We start from the raw sequence: 19,424 nt of genomic DNA on the forward strand, positions 1-19,424 counted from the left end.
ACGTGGCGTAATGACTGTTCCCTTGTACTTCCCTCCAAGTTGTATTTTTCTCTTAATACCCAAATTGCCCTCAACCGAAATCCGGGTGACCGTTTCAAAGTGCATTAAAACTGGGAAAATCAATAAATTTTTAATATTTGATTATGTAATTCAAATTGTTTAAAATAAAAATACTATATGATAATGATATTTTCTCCCAAAATGTTTAAAATTTAAAATTAGTTTTAGATTTTGCCTAATTTTTGAATTTAACTTCTGTATTTTAATGGATTTTAATTTTCTATATTTTTAAAATTTAAAATTTTAATCACCGAAACAATAAATATTAATTTCATTAAGTTAAATTTTGTTATTGTTTCAATCTTATATGGTAAATATGTTATTTTATGTGTAATACTATGTCACATTATTATTTTCATATAACACTAGAAAAATTTTTGAAATTTTAATTAATTATTTAGTTAAAATTTAAAAATTAAAAAAATATATGAACTAAAAATAATCAAGTTAAAAAATATGAACAAAATTTATATTAGAATAATAATCGAATTTAACTTAAGTAATTGAGTTAGACATGAAATTTTAAAATTTAAAAAAATACAAAAATTATATTACTCAAATTAAACTATGTTAAAAACATTAGTTTATGCTGCATAATTTGTTAAAAGCATTGTCTATGGATTAGAAGTTAGATTGTTTTCTTGTCCCTTCCACTCAAGAAATGAGTAAATTAGTTTTCGCATATTAAATCAAACAACAACTTGATCTTTTCTGTTAAAATTTTATTCATTTGTATAGTTAAAAAGGGGTAAAATTGACGAAATAATCATACAATAATATGTGATGTATCATGTGTGCACCATGTTGATGTACATAAATCATTTTTATCATAAAAATCGATAAATTTTTAACAAAATGACTAATTTATTTTTTTAATCTAATAGAATTAATTTATTTATTTTTAAAATAAAAATATAATATAATTTAACACCAAGTATAATAGCTTCAATGGCAATTTCACCGGCATAGCTTACAAAATCGAACCGAATCAAATCATTTTATATACCTTCTATGGAAACAATATCTGTTACATCAACTTTTCCTTTTCCTTATCCTTTCCATTATTTTAATGGATTCAATTTTGATATTTCATAGTATTTGTACACTGCAATCTTTCATTCATACGCAAGCTAAAACAGCATTGCCTCCCTTCTTTATGCTTCTCACAGCTTCTCCAAGTTTAAAAGCAGTGTTGAAGGTAAAAAAGAAAAAAGAAATCTTAAGCACATATTTTGTTCATCAATATTCTCATTTTAGAGTTCATTTCTAGAATATATTTTGCCAGTTATCCTTTGGGTTGATTTAGTTTGCTGTTAAACACATGTAAAGGTGACGACTTTTCATGATCTTTGCATAGTCATTTCTAGAATTTTTCTTTTTTTTAGTTTGCTGTTAGAGACATGTAAAGGTGACGACTTTTCATGATCTTTGGATAGTCATTTCTAGAAAATTTTTGGGGTCGATTTAGTTTGATTTTAGACATATAAAAGTGATGACTTTTGAATTGGGTTTGTACCTTGTTTGATTGCTACAATAATCTGGGATTTGATCAAGGTTTTGTATCTTTTTTCTCAATATAGTGAACGCTGGTTTTTGCTGCTTTGTTTTTTCTGGGTTTTTGTTTTTACGAGGATTGAAGGACCACTAGTCTTATTTATTTATTTTGGATTTATGGAATTTGACTTTACTGATGTGGTAATTATTAGAAAAGCTTATTTATATTATGATCATGATGTGCTGTTTTACATCTGGGTTTTATGAACCAATTTTTTTGTTCTTATTGTTTCATCATGTATGATATTTAATACATTCAGGGATGAAGTTATAGTGGAAATGGGAAATTAGCCATTTTTTTACTGCAAAACGTGAAATAAAGTTCAATTCTTCTTTATATCATGCCTTATTGTTTTTCTATAATATATTTATCTTAGTTTGCCATATACAATTGCATGTTCTTAGCTTCATTCATATTATTTTGGATTTACATACGTATTGGTTGTTTTTTAGCCATGGTCAAACTGTAAGCCATTATACAAAGGACTGTCAATACCATTATGCTTTGTTTTTAATCATTACAAAGTTTTGGGGAGGGGATAGTTGACACAGGACTCGAATCTAGTCTATGATGTTGATGAAAAACAAGTTTGCTACTTCAACTGTGCCTTCATCGGCAAGACCGTTATACCTTTGATTTAGTCATGAATAGTTTAATATCGTAGGCCTCTTATTTTGGGAAGAATTTCTGATTAGAAAGCTTAATTCTCTGGTACTTGGATGTTTGATCGAGTTGTTAACCTTTTCTGTGTATTTTATAGTTCATTTTTGGGCCGGTCTTGTAAGGGAATGATATAGGCTTTCAATATAAACATTCAGAATGAAGAATACCAAAGCGACAACCCTCAGCCAACCCTTGACAAAAAAATTTCATGTCGATGATTATTTGTCATCATTTGGGGAAAAATATGGAACATACGGGATTGTGAGTGCTGCTATTGCTGCTGTGATCGTACCCATATTGCTTTCCTCTATCATGGGAAAGAAAAAAGGGAAAAAAAGAGGAGTTCCACTCGAAGTGGGTGGTGAAACAGGTTATGCTGTGCGCAATGCTCGAACCACTGAGTTGCTTCAGTTTCCTTGGGAAGGAGCCACTACAATAGCTGAACTTTTCGACCAATGTTGTAAGAAGTATTCACGGAATCATTATCTTGGAACAAGAAGAGTAATTAAGAAGGACTTTGTTACTGCTAGCGATGGAAGGAAATTCGAGAAGCTACACCTTGGGGATTATGAATGGCAAACTTATGGAGAAGTTTATCAACGTGCTTGTCACTTTGCGTCCGGTCTTGTTAATTTTGGTCATGATGTTGATACTCGTATTGCGATATTTTCTGAAACTCGAGCAGAATGGCAAATTGCTTTACAGGTATTGCCATGATCCCTCAATTTTAACACTTCTTATTCCAAGTTTTTTATGCAGATCTCTTTGACTTCCAGGGTTGCCTTAGGCAGAATATAACAGTTGTCACTATTTATGCTTCACTAGGTGAAGATGCCTTGATCCATTCCCTAAATGAGGTGAGAAATTTATCAAGTTTGTTTACTTTACGACCCTGAATTTGTCGGCTCTTAAATGTTCTATTGTATGTACAATGTGATTATATGATTACAATATTGTTTGTCTTACTTGCTTCTCATCTCTCATTTCACAATGCTCCTTGTCCTCATTCAGTGTTTTTATTATGACAGACACAGGTAACAACCTTGATCTGTGAATCCAAGCAGTTAAAAAAGTTGGCTGCAATACGCCCAAGCCTGGAGACGATCTCAAGTATCATTTACTTTGAAGACAATGAAGCTGCCAATATTTCTGGTGTATTTGGAAGTATGAGTAGCTTGAGTGTTTCGTCCTTTCATGAAGTTGAGTTGCTTGGGGAAAGAGCACCTGTTCCGCCTAGTCTACCCTCCAAGGACAATATAGCAGTTATTATGTATACAAGTGGCAGTACAGGTCTGCCAAAGGTTCGCTCCTAAATTTAGTTTTTTTATCTTCAGTATTTTGTTTGTATGTGCAAGCTTAGGGACCTACCTACAGCAATGTTAGCAAATTTGCCAATTGGCCTTTGCAACTGAGCAACTAGTTGTGTCGTAGTTATTTGTTTAAATAGGCTAACATTATGTAACTCTTTTATGATTTAGGGAGTTATGATAACTCATGGAAACATTGTAGCCCTTGCTGCAGCGGTTATGACTGTGATCCCAGGAATCGGAAAGAATGATGTATACTTGGCATATTTGCCCTTAGCTCATGTTCTGGAATTGGCAGCTGAGGTAGGTTCATATCCAATTTTTTTTTGGTTGCCTGTCAACGGCATCAAGATTATTCTTACGGTTCTGTGTTGTTCTCCAGTCAGTGATGCTGACTGCAGGTTGTGCAATTGGCTATGGTTCACCTTTGACACTAACTGATACTTCTAGTAAAATCATGAGAGGGACTAAGGGAGATGCTTCTGTATTGAGGCCTACTCTGATGGCAGCCGTTCCAGCTATATTAGATCGTGTTCGGGATGGAGTTCTGAAAAAGGTGCGAACTGGTCTAAGTCCCTTAGATATGTGTTGCTCTTAGCTCCCTTATATATGGGATAACAACGAACTGCCTAATTGGTTCTATTTCATATAGGTTGAGGAGAAGGGAGGATTAGCAAAGAAACTTTTTGATATTGCTTATAAACGTCGACTGCAATCTATAGAAGGAAGCTGGTTTGGTGCTTGGGGACTTGAGAGATGGTTGTGGGATGTTATTGTTTTTGAAAGGGTACGTGCTGCACTAGGAGGCCGCTTACGACTTATGCTCTCTGGTGGGGCTCCTTTATCTGCTAATTCCCAACGCTTCATCAACATTTGCATGGGGTAATGATTCTCTTCACTTAAGAGACCTGTATAGTTCGATGATAAATTAGTTTCTCTCATTTGTTCCGGTACTGAAACATATCTTCTTTTCTTCATTAGGGCTCCCGTATGTCAAGGATATGGCTTGACAGAAACATGTGCTGGAAGTGCTTTCACTGAGTGGGATGACACAACTATAGGCCGAGTTGGGCCACCCGTTCCTTGTTGCTACCTTAAGGTATGCCGCATAAGGGATGGCTGATGCTCGTGTTGGTATTTTTAATGAAAAAAAAAACGCTGGAAGTACTCCTTTAGCTTTCAAATTAACATTTACTAGTTGCTCGTGTTGGTATTTATTCGAGGTTCATGATGTATGATATGTTGGAATTGGTTTATTTCTTCAGCTTGTCAATTGGGAGGAAGGTCGATATTCAATATCCGACAAACCAATGCCTCGAGGAGAGATTGTTGTTGGGGGACATAGTGTAACTCATGGCTATTTCAACAATCCCGAGAAAACTGATGAGGTTTACAAGGTGAGCTCCATGCTTTGTAGGCAAGTTCATGTTGGTCTCATAGCCTGTAAGTATTGACTATATGAACCGTTGTTCACTTGCACCTGCAGGTCGATGAGAGGGGCATGCGCTGGTTTTACACCGGGGATATTGGACAATTTCATCCTGATGGATGTCTTGAGATTATCGATAGGAAAAAGGACATTGTCAAACTTCAACATGGAGAGTATATATCTCTCGGAAAGGTGATTATTAAAAAACCGAGTACTCATTTGCTGATACAGGATGGGATGCTCATTTTGTTTAAATGCTGATTGCAGGTTGAGGCGGCATTGATGTCGAGCAAGTTTGTCGACAATTTGATGGTGCATGCTGATCCCTTCCACAGCTATTGTGTGGCTTTGATTGTTCCGTCACGCGACGTTCTTGAGAAGTGGGCAGTAGAAGCTGGCATAAAGTACCAAGATTTCCCAGAACTGTGTGGCAAAGCTGAAACTGTTAGTGAAGTCCAAAAATCACTTTCAAAGGTCAGTTCATTATCTTTTTGGATTAAGTTCCCTGACATCCTTAAACTATGATTCAGATTTTTAAATTGGTTTAAAAATTATGATTGAGATTCTAAATTGGTTCAGAGAGTATTGATATTATATAAATCTAGTCCTATCGTTGGTTTCTCATTAGTTTAGGCATCAACCTACAACATGAGTAGTTTGGATCTGACTTGTTTTAAAAAATGCTTTTCTACATTTTAGAATTGGTTAAAATGTCATAAGATCCTCTACTTTTTATAAATTTAGAATTTAGTTATTGTAGTTTTATTTTAAGAATTTAGTCCTCTACATTTAATTTTTTTTTGTTGTTAAATTTGTTGATGACATTTTGAAAAAAAAAAAATACTCATTGGTAACGAAGTAACAAAGAAATGACTTAATGAACGCGTATTCAACAAACAAATTTTAACAAACAGTTGATCTGAATTTTGAAGTCTGAAAAGTAGGACTAAAATTTTAGAAATTAAACGTACAAGGATTAAATTTTAAATTTTAAATTTGTAAAGAGTAGAGACCAATGTCATATTTTAATCTTTGGAAATTTTTTTATATATTTTGAATTTTTTATACTAAGAGTTAAGGTTGTATTTTGCCTCTTTTATTGAAAAAATTGGTTATAATATTTTGGACTAAAGATATTTTAGATTAAAGAGTTAATTGGCCCTCAAAAATGATTTTTCCTTAAAATTTTTAGAAAATTTTAATTATGCCTCAAAATTTTTGTAAAAGCTCATTTCTACGTTGAATTTTTTAAAAATATTTAATTGAACCCTTCAAATATTTGAAAACCTCATTATAATTTTTATTTTTATTTTTATTTTTTTGAAAATTTTAATTAAAATTTTCACTAACCTCACAAAATTTTAAAAATTTAATTTGAGCTCCTAAAATTCTCGAACCGCAATTGCTTTTATTAAAATTATTTATTTATTTATATAGTTAAAAATTAACGTGATTGGCATAATAATTAAACAGTTTATTCTTTGATTTAACGTGAAAGAGCTAATTTGTCTAATTTTTTTAATAGAGTGAGCTAGATGTAAACTATACAGAGGATACTTCAATAAAGGTGGAGGGTTAGGGTATCATAAGCTTGTCATTGACTACACAAATTATTACAAATTTTATAATGTTTCGTGTAACACAAATTATATAAAACATTATTTAATTAAACAAATTATAACAACTTTTCTAATGTTTTATATGACACTGGAGCTGGTTTTTTTGAAAATGCAGGTGGGGAAAGATGCAAAACTAGACAAATTTGAAATACCTGCAAAGATTACACTGATGGCAGAACCATGGACACCTGAATCAGGATTGGTCACAGCAGCACTCAAAATAAAGAGGGAACAGATAAAGTCAACGTTCAAAGATGATCTCCAAAAGTTGTACCAGTAATATACCCATAACAAAAGCATTGATTTAACCTTGGTATTTTCACTGTCATATGCTCTCTTTCATCTTCTTTGTAAGTTTTCCGGTATGTGGAGACAAAAAATCAAACAGTGTTGCTCCATAGATGAGTTGTATTAGATAATTCGTAGTTTTGTTCTAAAAGAATAAGCTCTAATTTCAGTTATTAGTTTCTCTTACTTTAAGCCACCTGTCAATTTTTCATCATTTATTTATTTTAGTAAACTACATTCAATATTATTAAACTATTAATAAGTTTGCATGGTTATCGGGCTATTTGAAAGTTTTTGTGGTTGCTGAGGGGCTACAAATACCTGCCTGCTGGAGAGGTGAAGTGCTAGAGTAGAGGAGGGACTTAAAGTTAGGAATCTAATACTTCCAAATGGGCAAGGGTGGGATATGCAGAAGCTTTTTGATCGAGGTAGAAGCTATAGCTTCAATCCCTGTTCCGATTTATGCGGCCAGAGATAGACTAATTTGGCACTTTGATAGGAAGGGAGGGTATACAGTGAACTCGGGTTATCACGCTGCGTGTCATTTATATCTTAATAGTCAGGATTGTTTGATAGAGGTGAATTGGAAGTCAGTGTGGAAGCTTTGTATTCCTCCCAAAGTGAAGGGGTTTATTTGGAAGGCGTTGCGGAAAATTTTGCCGACTAATACTAGTCTCTTGGATTGGAGGGTTCAATGCAGCTTGGCCTGCAAATCTTGTTCAGAAGTGGAAGATGAAACACATGCTGTTTTAAGGTGTAATAAGGCTGCTGCTGTTTGGTGTTTATAGGGGAAGCAAAGGAATATTGCATTAGGTTCTTATCTGGAATGTTTCATTGATTTATTAAGGAACTATGAGGTCGTTATATGGAAGAATTTTGTGATATTAGTAGGAAATTATGGTGGGCACGTAATCAATTGCTATGCACAACAAGGTAGTCACGCCTTATACTATTGTCGCCCATGCGGTTGCGTTTTCACGAGATTGAAAGGTGGCACAGGCTTATAACCGGAGAATGAATGACGTTGGAAGCAGGTGGTGGAGGTAGGGATGATGGTATATGAAGGTGATTTGGTATGTTGGGTCTACGCTTTAAAAAATCTCAGATTTCATGGAATTTTCAATAGATTATTTGCTTTGATTCTGATTTTCCTATTCTACACCCGGGTTGATTTATTAAGAAACCCTCAATTTGCCAGTTGTCTCGGCTTATTAACCATGTGACTCAAGGACCTGGATTCACTAATGGGTGTAATCATTTTAGTGATATTCATACAAAATCTAGTGAACTTGATACAAATTCATCAAATTTAGTTGATAAGAATGCTCAAGAGAATGATTTGAGTGTAAGCTTGAGCAACCCTGCTTTGTGTTATGGATTGTTTGATCATAAGGGTTTTGCTAATCCATATGTGAGTTCTTGAAATTTCATTCCCAATGTTCTTCGGATGGATTCTTTGATTACATTAAGTTTTTCTATTGTGGTTGCGAAGAATTTAGGATAGCAGGGTATGTAGTATTAGGTGTTTGGCTTGCTACTTTGTTTTATCTGTTAGGCAACACAACAACGAATTACTTTTGCTGTTCATTGGAAAAGCTTTCATATCTGCTTAGGTTGCCTCCAACTAGTGTTAGGGTTTCACTCTGTAACACCCCCTAACTCTATATTGTCACGATACAGGATTACTGAGTATTACCGGTCAGTACAGTTCAATACAGACATTAATTAAAATAAATGTTTACACCCATCGTAATTTTAAGATATCGTCCCTTAATGGGCCTTTGATGCCTAATATGAACAATAGAATCAATTCGGGACTAATTTAAAATTACTACGAATTTTTCTTATGAACAATACCTATACGCCGTGTGTCTCACACGACCGTGTCACATGGCGTTGTTGCTAGATCACACGGCTGTGTCGTGAGCCCGTGTAACTCTTTGACTTGTAATATTAAAGCGCAATTTTCACACGGCCGTATCGCACGCCCATGTTCAAGACCGTGTCCTCTACACGACTAAGACACATGGCCGTGTATCTGCCAATGTGTTCAATTCGAAGCTAAAATTCAAGATGCAGGGGACACACAGCCTAACTACACGCCCGTGTGTAAGCCATATATCTCACACGGTCTGGCCACACGCCAGTGTGCCAAGCCGCGTGGACTCAAAATGAGCCTTAGTATCAAGTTTACCAACCCTGCAATTCAACAACACCAAATAATCCAAAACCAAATCATTCAACCACCTTAAGTCACAATCATACTTACTTAAAACATGTCAATCTAGGCAATTTATAAACCTATATGATGGATTTCTTTTAAATATTTCACTTACATTATCAATGGTTTAAATTCAAACCAAATAGGCCATTTCCTACCATATATCATTACCGAATCTTATTCTACTTATCTCATCATTACATTGACAATCTAAATGACTCCCATAAGATATCTTGGGTACATGTCATTCCCAATAATTAATATGCTTTACCTCATTGAATTCAGGATCGACCTGGGATGCTGATTCAACGGTCTGGCTTTATTTATTCTGCATACGGAAACAAACCGTACGCTGAGTATGAACTCAGTGGTATTTCTATAATCCAAACATTAAATAGTAAAAGAGACACTTAATATCATTTAATGATCATAAATTTTCATTTATTCCTTTCAGGAGATAAATTCTTTACAACTCATTCAATTTTTATCATCTATTAACCCAATTAGCTTTTCAAATAAATTCACAATCATTTAAATAATAATATTTTCCATTCATATGTCTCACTTATACTTCTGTTCACTATTCAATATCAGTAAATAATTTTCAGTAGCGATCAATTTTTCAGTTTCATTCAATAACATTCAATCATTCAATAACAATTTGTTGTTCAATAATATCCAGTCACTCTTTAACAGTCAGTTATTCAGTAATGATAAATTATTTAGTAACAATCAATTATTCAGTAACAATCTTTTTACGCAGTAGCATTCAGTTATCCAGTAATAGTCAGTTATTCAGTAGCAGCCAATTATTCAATACCTTTATTTACCCCTATTAACATGACTCGGACTCGGACAGATATACGGATCCAACCTACACACCGGGATAGCATACAGTGTTTCATCGGCCGGAGTTGGAATACGCTGTAACGGTAACAGTAACAGTAACAGTAACAATAGTGGTACACAGAGTACCTCATCAGAACAAATCCGGAATAGTAACAGTAACAGTAAGGTACAAAGTACCTCTTCAGAATGAATCCAGAACAATAAAAGTAAGGCGACACTTATAGTGTCTCATCGACACAAAGTAGGAATATCCCTGAACACTTCCAATCCTATGGCATGCCAACTATATCCGACTTAGCCCGATACTGTTAATAGGGTTTCTAATTCATTTTCCAGTTTCCAATCATTACACATCTCAACAATCATATATATTCATAATTCGATATAATTTATTTCACTTTACAATAAAAAATTTAAATTTTCACAATAATCACATATATCCGTATAAATTTAATAAATTTAACACATACCTAATCAATCCATTTCAATTATATAACACAATAATTCTCACCTCAATTACTATCATAATGTTCAATCAAAATTCAACAATAAATAAATAATTTCACTTTTCAATTCTAACCGATATCTATTCTAATTTAAATATTCATCTCAAAGTACTTTCTATACATATTAAGTAATAAATTCAATAATTAAATATTAAGTTCGGATTATAGAAATACAAATTGTAATTTCCGAGCTAACTCTCGTCGACTTTGCCTTTTTCTTGCTTAGCCGAGATTTCAAGCACAATGTTAGCTACGGAAATTAAAACAATTAAAAATTTATCAATATACAATTTCATTTTATTTATTCCAATTTCAACTCAATATTTACATAACTTCTAATTTAATCCCAATTCAAACTACCTTGTTTTCTTTACAATTTATTCTCTATTTTTCACTCAACTATCACTTAAAACCAAGTTTCAACTCTCTAATTTCTCCATAAATCCCTAATTTCAAATTTATTTCAATTTAGCCCCTAAAGCATAACACTTATGAATTACTTTACAATTCAATCCTTATCACTTCTAACTTGAATTTCTATCAATTTGATCCCTAATTCATCATTTTATTCAACATGAACCATATTTAGAAATCTAATAACTTTCAAAATATCAACTTAATTTCATCAAAACCTTATTCCAAAACTTCTAAAACATCAAAATTAAGTAAAAAGGGCTAAATTGACTTACCTATTTAAACTTCAAGCTTCAAACCCTCAATTTCCCTTTTCTTCTTTCTTTTCTTTCTTTCTTTCCTTCTTCTCTGTTTCGTTTCTTCTATTCTGTTTCTTTCTTTTATTTTCATTCAACTATTATATATTATTTACACTTAAATTAGTAATACTTATTTATTATTTATACATGTGTATATTATTAGCGCATATGTATCCATTTATAATCATATATTTGTCATAATTTAATTTACTTATTACATACAAATTTTATAATATAATTATTTAATTAATAAATATCTTTTACTTAATAATTATCTATTTAATAACTAAATACAAGTATTACAAATATATGTATTTTTATTAATACACTTGTATCAAATCATCATCACACATTTGTCCTTCTTTAATTCATTTATTTATTTACTTTATTTAATTAATATACAATAATAATTTTAATATAATAATATTTGCTTAAATAATAAGTAAATACATACATGTATTACAAATATATGTATAATATTTATTACACATGTATATTTTTATTACCACACACTTGTCACTATTTTAATTTATTTAATAATGTAATAATTTAATATCAATTAAATAATAATAACCATAATAATAAATTAATTATTCTAAGAAAAATCTTAGATTTTTCCATCTTTTGCTGCCTAAATTAGAAAAAAAGGCACAATTGCCATTTTGGTCCTTTATATTTTCTTTTAATCTATAATTCAACTTTCACACTTTATTCAATTTAATCTTTATACCTAATTAGCCTCAATTTAAGCTAATTCACCTTATTAAACTCTAATTAATCACTCAACTAGCTTCATAAATACTTTTTTAATAAATATTTACGAATCTATTTTTTGAAAACTGAGACCCGAAAATATACTTTTTCGATAACCGTAAAATTCGGGTCGTTACACACTCCTTCCACTGGGAAATGGGGAACCGGATGTGTTTGCCAGTATAGTTGCATTTTTGGGGAAAAATATAGGTGAAATGGGTCTTAATAGTGTGTTAGGTGGTGCGATTTTTATTAGCTGTGTTGTTGTAGGGACTATCTCCCTTTGTGTAGCAGAGAAAAGGATCCAGATTGATAAACAATGCTTTATTAGAGAATCGGAGTAGGGGGATGGTGGGGGAGAGGGAAAGAATTAGAGTGGGGGAAAAGGGTTAGCAAAGTGATGGTGGGGGAAGAGGGAGAGAGACGGGAGAGGGGGATGGAAAATGGTAGTTTCGTTAGATATGTAACGAAAAATAGTTAGTGGTGACTGTTTTGTTATTTTTTGAAAGTTGAGTGATTGAATTGAAACCTGAATTTAACTCGTTTTAAACAAAGAATTGGATAAATTTTACCCTTATTAAATTATTAGGAAGTTTAAGTTTAAGTTTAATATATATTTATTAGTAAGTTTATGTTTTAACTACTTAATTTTAACAAGTTACATAATAATCACTAAACTATTCAAAGTTCTCATTTAAGTAATTGAGCTATTAAAATTGTTACTGTGTGGTATTCTATGTTCGTACTGACTCTACCGATTGACAGCTCTCCTTTTTTTCTCTTCTCCAATTTAATTTTTTATTGTGAAATACTTTTGAATATCACGAATTTATAAGTTAAAATCTAAATAATTTTATTCTCCGATCTCCAATATTCATCTTTAGATCAAAGCTAATTTAGGGTATATTTTTTACAACTGTATTAATAGTCGGATCATTATTTGAAGCTCACTAATAGAACTTTCAAAAAAAGTATCAATTTAATGATTTAAATAATTTTTTTAAATAATTTAATTATCATTTTATAATATTTTAAAATTTAATCACCGAAACATAAATTTATAATAGTTTAATCTTTTAAGTGAAAAATAAAATCGAGGGATATTCTAGAATCTAGTATTGATAGTGTAAAATGTAATCCCTGCAAAATTCTAATAGCCGAACGAAAACGGAGGCAGCTTTTATAATTCCACAAAAAAGGACCAAAAAAGCAAAAGCCGTTTTCTCTCGTCAGCAATGTCACATTCCGGCGACGATAGCTTATCCGACGCGGCGGAGGAATGCTACAACGCGGAGTTCCGATCGTATCCAGATGACGACTGGTATAATGTTCGAGTATTGTTTGCAGGCAATTCAGGTGACAAAATGAGAGTCAAGTACGACAACTTCTCTGATGATTACGACAACATTTTCATCGCCGATTGTTTCAAGTCCGCTTACGAGGTTTACGATTTCATCGGAAGGTTCCATAAGGCCTCCGCGCAGCTCCAGGATCCGGACTGTTCCATGGTCGTGAAAGGCATGCGCGTTTGTTCTTCTGATTCTTTTGGAAATGACGACGTTCGCTTTTACGATGCTATCATTGATGAGGTACGCACAACGGCACAAGTCTTTGCTATTACTGAAATAGATTCTTATTTGCAGTTTTTTTTTGTTATAAAAATTCTACTGCATTGTTATTGTTGTTTTGTAGATGAAATTTTTAATGTGTATAAAAATAGAACCTTTTGTGCTAACAGTGTTTTTTAAAAAAAAATAAAATGATGTATCCTTAAGCTAAAATTGCATCATTATTAATCTCCATCGAGCAATGGACACAGTGCGATCATCTAATAAGGGTGAGTTTGGATGCACGGTGCGTTTACCCGCGTTTAGTGTAAAAACAACGGTGGCGGTGAGATTAGATACTGTAGTAATACTGTAGCGTGTGACAAAAAATAAGCTAAACGCATCGCACCGCCGCCCCCTAATCTTACCCTAAATCTCTCACAATACTCGATGGTATCTCATTGGTATCTTATGAATAATTAATTGTTCCATTTTGTCTCGAGCCTAATTGGTGAAACAATCTGTCACCCTGTTATTGTTTTCAGATCTGTCGAAATTTTACTCTCATTCGGCCTCTCATCACTCCATCTGTGGCCGCTCTTGGTCTAAAATTTGAAACCGAGCCATCGACGTTCACCTTAACCCATCCATGAATAGGAAATTGCCACCAATCCTTAGTCATGGATCTACAAGCCCAATTTCTAGACACTTTTTTAATATATATAAACTTTGTCCAAGCTCTAGCTGAAACTAAGAGAGCATGATTGCTATTACTCGTTTCAGTGAAGATGAATTCATTCCGACTCTTCCAAAGAAACCAAGTAATAATAGAAAAGAAAGTAGGCCATTCACCATATTAGGACTCTATATTATCTTCATTCCCAATATTTCAAATGATCCATCGAGCAAGAGCAAGCTAAAAAGGATATTCCACGTGCTTCTCGGTACAACAAATTTCCAAACTAAATTAGAAAACCCTCAGTCCCTAATAGCATGTATTATAGACTTTATGTCTAGTTCACACCGATCACAGAAAGGAAACGAAGTCATACTTCACCTTGTCCGTTCCTCATTTGTCAAGAGTCTGTCTCGAGCCAATAACCAGAAGAACACTCGAACCCTTTTCGGCGCCCTTTACTCTCCAAGTGAGCTCATCACTTGCAATCCTATCCAGTTCATTTACGGTAATCAAATGTTTATAGGATTCAGATAGAGAAAATTTCCCCCCGGACAGCCATCTCCATGCTAGGTGGTCCGCACCTGCTTCCAACAAAGAGGGTATGTAGGCCAATATCCGCTCCACAATTGCTTGTGGAAGCACCGAGACTAACCATTGAACGTTCCACACCCTTTCCACCGCAACGTCACAGACGGGGAGAGAATCCTGTAAGGGTGCAAGACCGATGTAATGTTGCCATAGAATGTCCACTTCCCTTAGCCAATCATCATTCCAAAAATTAATCAATCTATCATCACCCACTGACCAATAGACTCCCTTTTTAACCTCATCCCAAATATTGGCTATAGAATGCCAGATATACGAGCAATTGCTTCGATGGGTTACAGTGTTTTTTTTTTTGTGTTTTGAAATAAGGCCTCTTATTTTTACTCTTTTCTTTTTCATGATGAAACTATTAGAAAAAGGCCTCATTTTATTGGTACTATAATAGGAAATTTTGTTATTCACTATAAAAATGGAAATAGTAAATAAATTCATTCTCTGCAATGTTGTTGCTTATGGATTGGCGTTTAGCATACTTGTTATTACATAAAAGTTGGGGTTTCTTGTTATGGCGATTCACACCAGTGCAGAGAGTCACTAGAAATGGTGGTGGTTCGCATTATAAATGTTGCATAAGAACCACCGGGAATGACACTTTTTTGGGGTCTCATGAGCTTCGAGAACTTCTCGGGAGGGATTTGGTTGAGCTTTTGCATATCTCCTAGAGACTTTCGTGTTATAACAATACTCATGTCAAACACACATCGTATTTGACACTTATCGATTATCCTTGTAACATAGCTTGCTTTTTGTTCATGCTCATAAAGTTTGTTTTATATAAAGATGTATGTTGAGTTCTTATTAAGTGGTATATATATCAGATGTTGCATAAGAAGCATTCTTATGTAAATGGACAAGAAGAGTGTGAGTGCACCTTCCTAATCTCTTGGCTACACGGTCCTAATGTTGGGAACATAATAGACAAGGGGGTTGTAAATATATGCCTTCTCCAGGGTTCTGAGATATTACCAAAACTTGTATCTTTCATTGAGATAGCATTGAAGAAAATAGATAAGGCCTTATGTAAATCTGTTTCTGCAACTAGCAATGATCTTGTTGCATTACATAAGGATAACAAGGGTAGCCCAATTGTCAAGTGGAAGCCAAGTTCATTAGAGTGTATAAGACAAGTAAGTTTGTTTGTTGTGATCTGTTCGAGTTTCTTTTGTTTAAGCATGTAGCTGTAGGGAGAAGTAGTAGTTGCGGAATTAGTAAACATTGAATTGAAGTGGATTTGCTGGCCAACACAATGTTTAGGTGCTTTCTGGAGATTTATGGATGCATGTATTTTGGTGTTCTTTGTGTTTTTTAGTTCCATTTAAATGTAAGTCAAGTGTCTTTTATGGTGGCATTATATTAGATTGTAATCTTAAGGTTTTTATATTTATAGAGGAAGTGTGCTCCACGATCTTTGAGTGCGGTGGGGCCATTAGGAGGAATAGAATTTGGTTGTGCAAGTAAACAAGAAGAAACTGATCTAGGAGGGGATAAAAACCTTCACAAAATACTAGTTCAGAATCTTGAAAAGGAATTGTCCTCATCAACAGTTTCTGAGTTCATCCATAAACAAACTTCCATCACAACACGAGTATATATTTTCCCAAGTCTACCATGGGAGCCATACACCAATGGTGTCATTATGTTGAATTGCCAAAAAGACCTTGAACGGTTGCTTGGGTTTTTGCAGAATCCTAATCATTTCATTGTATCCTTGAATGGGCGGTAAGTGATTGTTTTTGTACCATTTTAATTTAGTACATTAGATTTGCTCTGAGAACAACCTTTGATGTGAATGCCTGCAGACCATGGGTGGCCACTGAAAAATTGTTAACCAATGATCATTGGACCTTAATGCTTGGATCTCCGGTAAGTCCAATACAAGGCCATGCTTGACCCCATTAAACCAAAACCTTACTTACCTTTTTTAACACTTCAAGCATATTTACATTTTTACAGAACAAATTACTCAACAGATAAGTTGCTGGATTCAACAATGAATTGAAGGTTGTTTGTTATGGGACAAAGGAATACAATAAAGCAAAGGAGTTAAGGGATTTATTTTTGCAGTTTATCGAACACCAACGCGGACTTTACAAGAAGCTAAGAATGGAAGAGAGAAATATCTCATAGCCTTCTCTAGCAGTCAACAGGTAGGAGATACTGTGCACATCGATTGTGTCTCCGATCTAAGGTCGTTTAACTCTGTTATACAATGCTAATGTGTTGTAGAGAAAAGAAAAGAACATGGTCAGTTACAACTATGACATAACCAAAAAAAAAAAATTGTTGTAGCCATGCTTGTGTCATTCTAGTTGTACATCTGACTATGCTATAGACGTCTCATTGGCCAAAGTTGAAATATATGATCTTTAATGGCAATTGTTTTGGTCCATATTGCTTCTAGGAATTGAGGTAGGGGCTGTGCCAGGAGGGACAAGCAGAGAACACTGCTCTTACCCCAGTGGAAAATTTTTTCTTTAGTCCCTTTAGATTTTAGAAGTTAGAAAGGGTGGAAGTATCTGATAGGTCCTCTATTATAGGGATTAGATCACACTAGGTCTATTATTAAATTGATCAATTTAGTTTTTTGTACTATTAAAAAGAATCGAATAAGGCCAAATTTCTATGAAGTTAACATTTTACTGTTTGATAAAGTTAATATTTTGAAATTTTTTATGTTTCGAGGAATGAATTTTTTTATTTGAAGTTGAATTGCAAATGAAAAAAAATATTTTTCATGTCATTTATTAAACAGTAAATGTTAATTTTATTAAAATTTGATCTTATTTAATTCTTTTTAATAGTAAAGCAATTAAATTGGTTCACTTAATAGTACGACTTATTTGGTCCAATCCTTACAATAGGACTTAGTTGGTACTTTCAATGTAAAGGGGGTAATAGCAAAATTTAACCTTTTTCAATAGTACAGGGGACAATTTAATAGTAGAGATTAATAGAATTTAACGTTTTCTATTAACCAACGTTAAGGACAGTTATTGGTTTAAAATAATATTTAGTCTCTAAACTTGATAATTTTTTTCAACTTAATCTTTGAATTCTTTTTGTCCATGTTAGGCATGAAACTTGACAATTTTCTTCAATTTTGGTTTGTGTGATGATGTGGCACTCTGATATTGTGCCACGTTATCACCTAAAATATATATTATATCAACAAAATTTAAGTGATGACATGGTGCAATGTGTCATGTCACCGCTAGGATCAAAATTAAAAAAAGTTGTCAAGTTTTAGGACTAATGTGGATAAAAAAATTTAGAGATCAAATTGAAACAGTTGTCAAATTCAAAGACTAAATGTTGCATTATCCCATGGTTATTTGATAAAATTTTTCAGACTCTACTGTCATTTTGGCAAAAGCAAAATCTTTACCATCAATGCATCAAAGTATAATCTCACAAGATAAGAATGGCATGATGATAAATTAGCTTTCAATGTTTACATCTTCTGTCAATTTGATCCTTTTCTTTTTTAAACTGAATTTGATTATTAACCTATTAAAAAGAGTTAAATTATTTTTTTAATAAAAATATTGACTAAAACATTAGTTTTTTTAACGATTTTGATATGACAACTCATGAAATAGTCTGCATGTATTTTATGTTGACATGTCAATATTTATCATATATGTCACACTCCACAAATAATTTAAAAAATTATAAAAAGGTTCATAAAATTAAAAAAAAAAACAGAATGAAATATATGTGAATTGTCATAAAAGTTGTCATGTTTAAAATTTTAATATTTTATTCAATATTTTCATGAAAATAATAATAATTTTGACTTTTAAAAAAATTATAAACAAATTTAATTCTTTTAAAATGATTGAGGATCAAATTTAATAAAAGAATTTAAATTGATAAAAATGTAAACATTAAAGATTACATTCATAATAATTACAATTAAGAATGGTGAGAATACTTCAAGTTTCAACCCCAAAGTTTAAGAGAAAGTAAAAAAAAAAATGAAAGCTTTGTTGCAAAATAACAACAAAACTCAAAAAAACAAAATCTACAAAAGCAAATTAAAGAGAAAGGCAGAGCGTCGGTTTCAGGTCTACGACTAAAGTTGGCTCCTTTTCTTTTGGCCCTTTTCTCATTTTCTTCGATACCCCTAAACGAAGCCAATTCAAGCTAAACTGTGCATATATGACGATTTTATTTCTTAATTGGTTTTTTAGGTAATTTTTTAAATTTAGAAAAATAAATCGATTTTAGAGAGAGTGTGTGAAAATGCGCCCAGTTGGAAACGTTTTCACATTCTCTCTCCTCGACCTAATTTTATTATTAATTTAGTTTAAGGTTAGGTTTTTTTTATTAGTAATTAGGGTTTGGTGTTTTAAGAGTGGAATAGTGAAAGTATATAGGTAGATTTGAGGGGCCAGGGATGCGATAACGCATCTTAGAACACATACATTTCATATATCATGCTAGGATAGGACCATCACCTCAGAAACTCATCATATGGAAGTTAGGTTTCGGGGTGGCCATGCTTGATACGGTCACGGGTGGAAGTCTAAGTGGAGGTCCTAGTTGGCGGTCGTAATGCAGTCACGGATTCGAGTGTAATCGGGGGCTACTTGACAGTCGTTCTGTGGTCACGAGTTTAAACTTTTT

The 19,424-nt window shown here is 33.0% G+C and overlaps 2 protein-coding genes across 4 annotated transcripts; both read left to right on the forward strand.

The window, feature by feature from the left end:
• Positions 1 to 1,097: 1,097 nt before the first annotated feature.
• LOC107934008 (long chain acyl-CoA synthetase 8) lies at positions 1,098 to 7,113 on the forward strand. Of its 2 annotated transcripts, none has more exons than XM_016866338.2 (12): positions 1,098 to 1,258; positions 2,376 to 2,983; positions 3,055 to 3,135; positions 3,307 to 3,579; positions 3,757 to 3,888; positions 3,968 to 4,141; positions 4,238 to 4,467; positions 4,567 to 4,684; positions 4,851 to 4,982; positions 5,072 to 5,206; positions 5,282 to 5,488; positions 6,749 to 7,113. In XM_016866338.2, the coding sequence occupies exons 2-12, from the start codon at positions 2,435 to 2,437 to the stop codon at positions 6,911 to 6,913; spliced, it is 2,196 nt and encodes a 731-aa protein (XP_016721827.1). In that variant the 5' UTR covers positions 1,098 to 1,258; positions 2,376 to 2,434; the 3' UTR covers positions 6,914 to 7,113. The 2 variants fall into 2 exon arrangements, with proteins under 2 accessions (XP_016721827.1, XP_016721828.1); XM_016866339.2 differs by having other exon boundaries at positions 1,243 to 1,389.
• Positions 7,114 to 13,041: 5,928 nt separating this feature from the next.
• Positions 13,042 to 17,171, forward strand: LOC107933975 (uncharacterized). 2 transcript variants are annotated; one of them, XM_016866298.2, is made up of 4 exons: positions 13,042 to 13,552; positions 16,183 to 16,514; positions 16,595 to 16,658; positions 16,749 to 17,171. In XM_016866298.2, the coding sequence occupies exons 1-4, from the start codon at positions 13,199 to 13,201 to the stop codon at positions 16,767 to 16,769; spliced, it is 771 nt and encodes a 256-aa protein (XP_016721787.2). In that variant the 5' UTR covers positions 13,042 to 13,198; the 3' UTR covers positions 16,770 to 17,171. The 2 variants fall into 2 exon arrangements, with proteins under 2 accessions (XP_016721787.2, XP_016721786.2); XM_016866297.2 differs by having other exon boundaries at positions 13,053 to 13,552; positions 16,766 to 17,171.
• The last annotated feature ends 2,253 nt before the right edge of the window (positions 17,172 to 19,424 follow it).

This window comes from Gossypium hirsutum, chromosome A07 (genome assembly GCF_007990345.1).
Source record: "Gossypium hirsutum isolate 1008001.06 chromosome A07, Gossypium_hirsutum_v2.1, whole genome shotgun sequence".
Lineage (NCBI taxonomy): Eukaryota > Viridiplantae > Streptophyta > Magnoliopsida > Malvales > Malvaceae > Gossypium > Gossypium hirsutum.

Coding starts and splice junctions, on each gene's coding strand:
- LOC107933975 (XM_016866297.2), top strand. CDS start 13,199: ATGTCACATTCCGGCGACGATAGCTTATCCGACGCGGCGGAGGAATGC. Junction 16,515..16,594: donor ATTGTATCCTTGAATGGGCG/GTAAGTGATTGT, acceptor GAATGCCTGCAG/ACCATGGGTGGCCACTGAAA. Junction 16,659..16,765: donor CCTTAATGCTTGGATCTCCG/GTAAGTCCAATA, acceptor ATTACTCAACAG/ATAAGTTGCTGGATTCAACA.
- LOC107934008 (XM_016866338.2), top strand. CDS start 2,435: ATGAAGAATACCAAAGCGACAACCCTCAGCCAACCCTTGACAAAAAAA. Junction 3,580..3,756: donor GCAGTACAGGTCTGCCAAAG/GTTCGCTCCTAA, acceptor TTTATGATTTAG/GGAGTTATGATAACTCATGG. Junction 4,983..5,071: donor AAACTGATGAGGTTTACAAG/GTGAGCTCCATG, acceptor TTGCACCTGCAG/GTCGATGAGAGGGGCATGCG.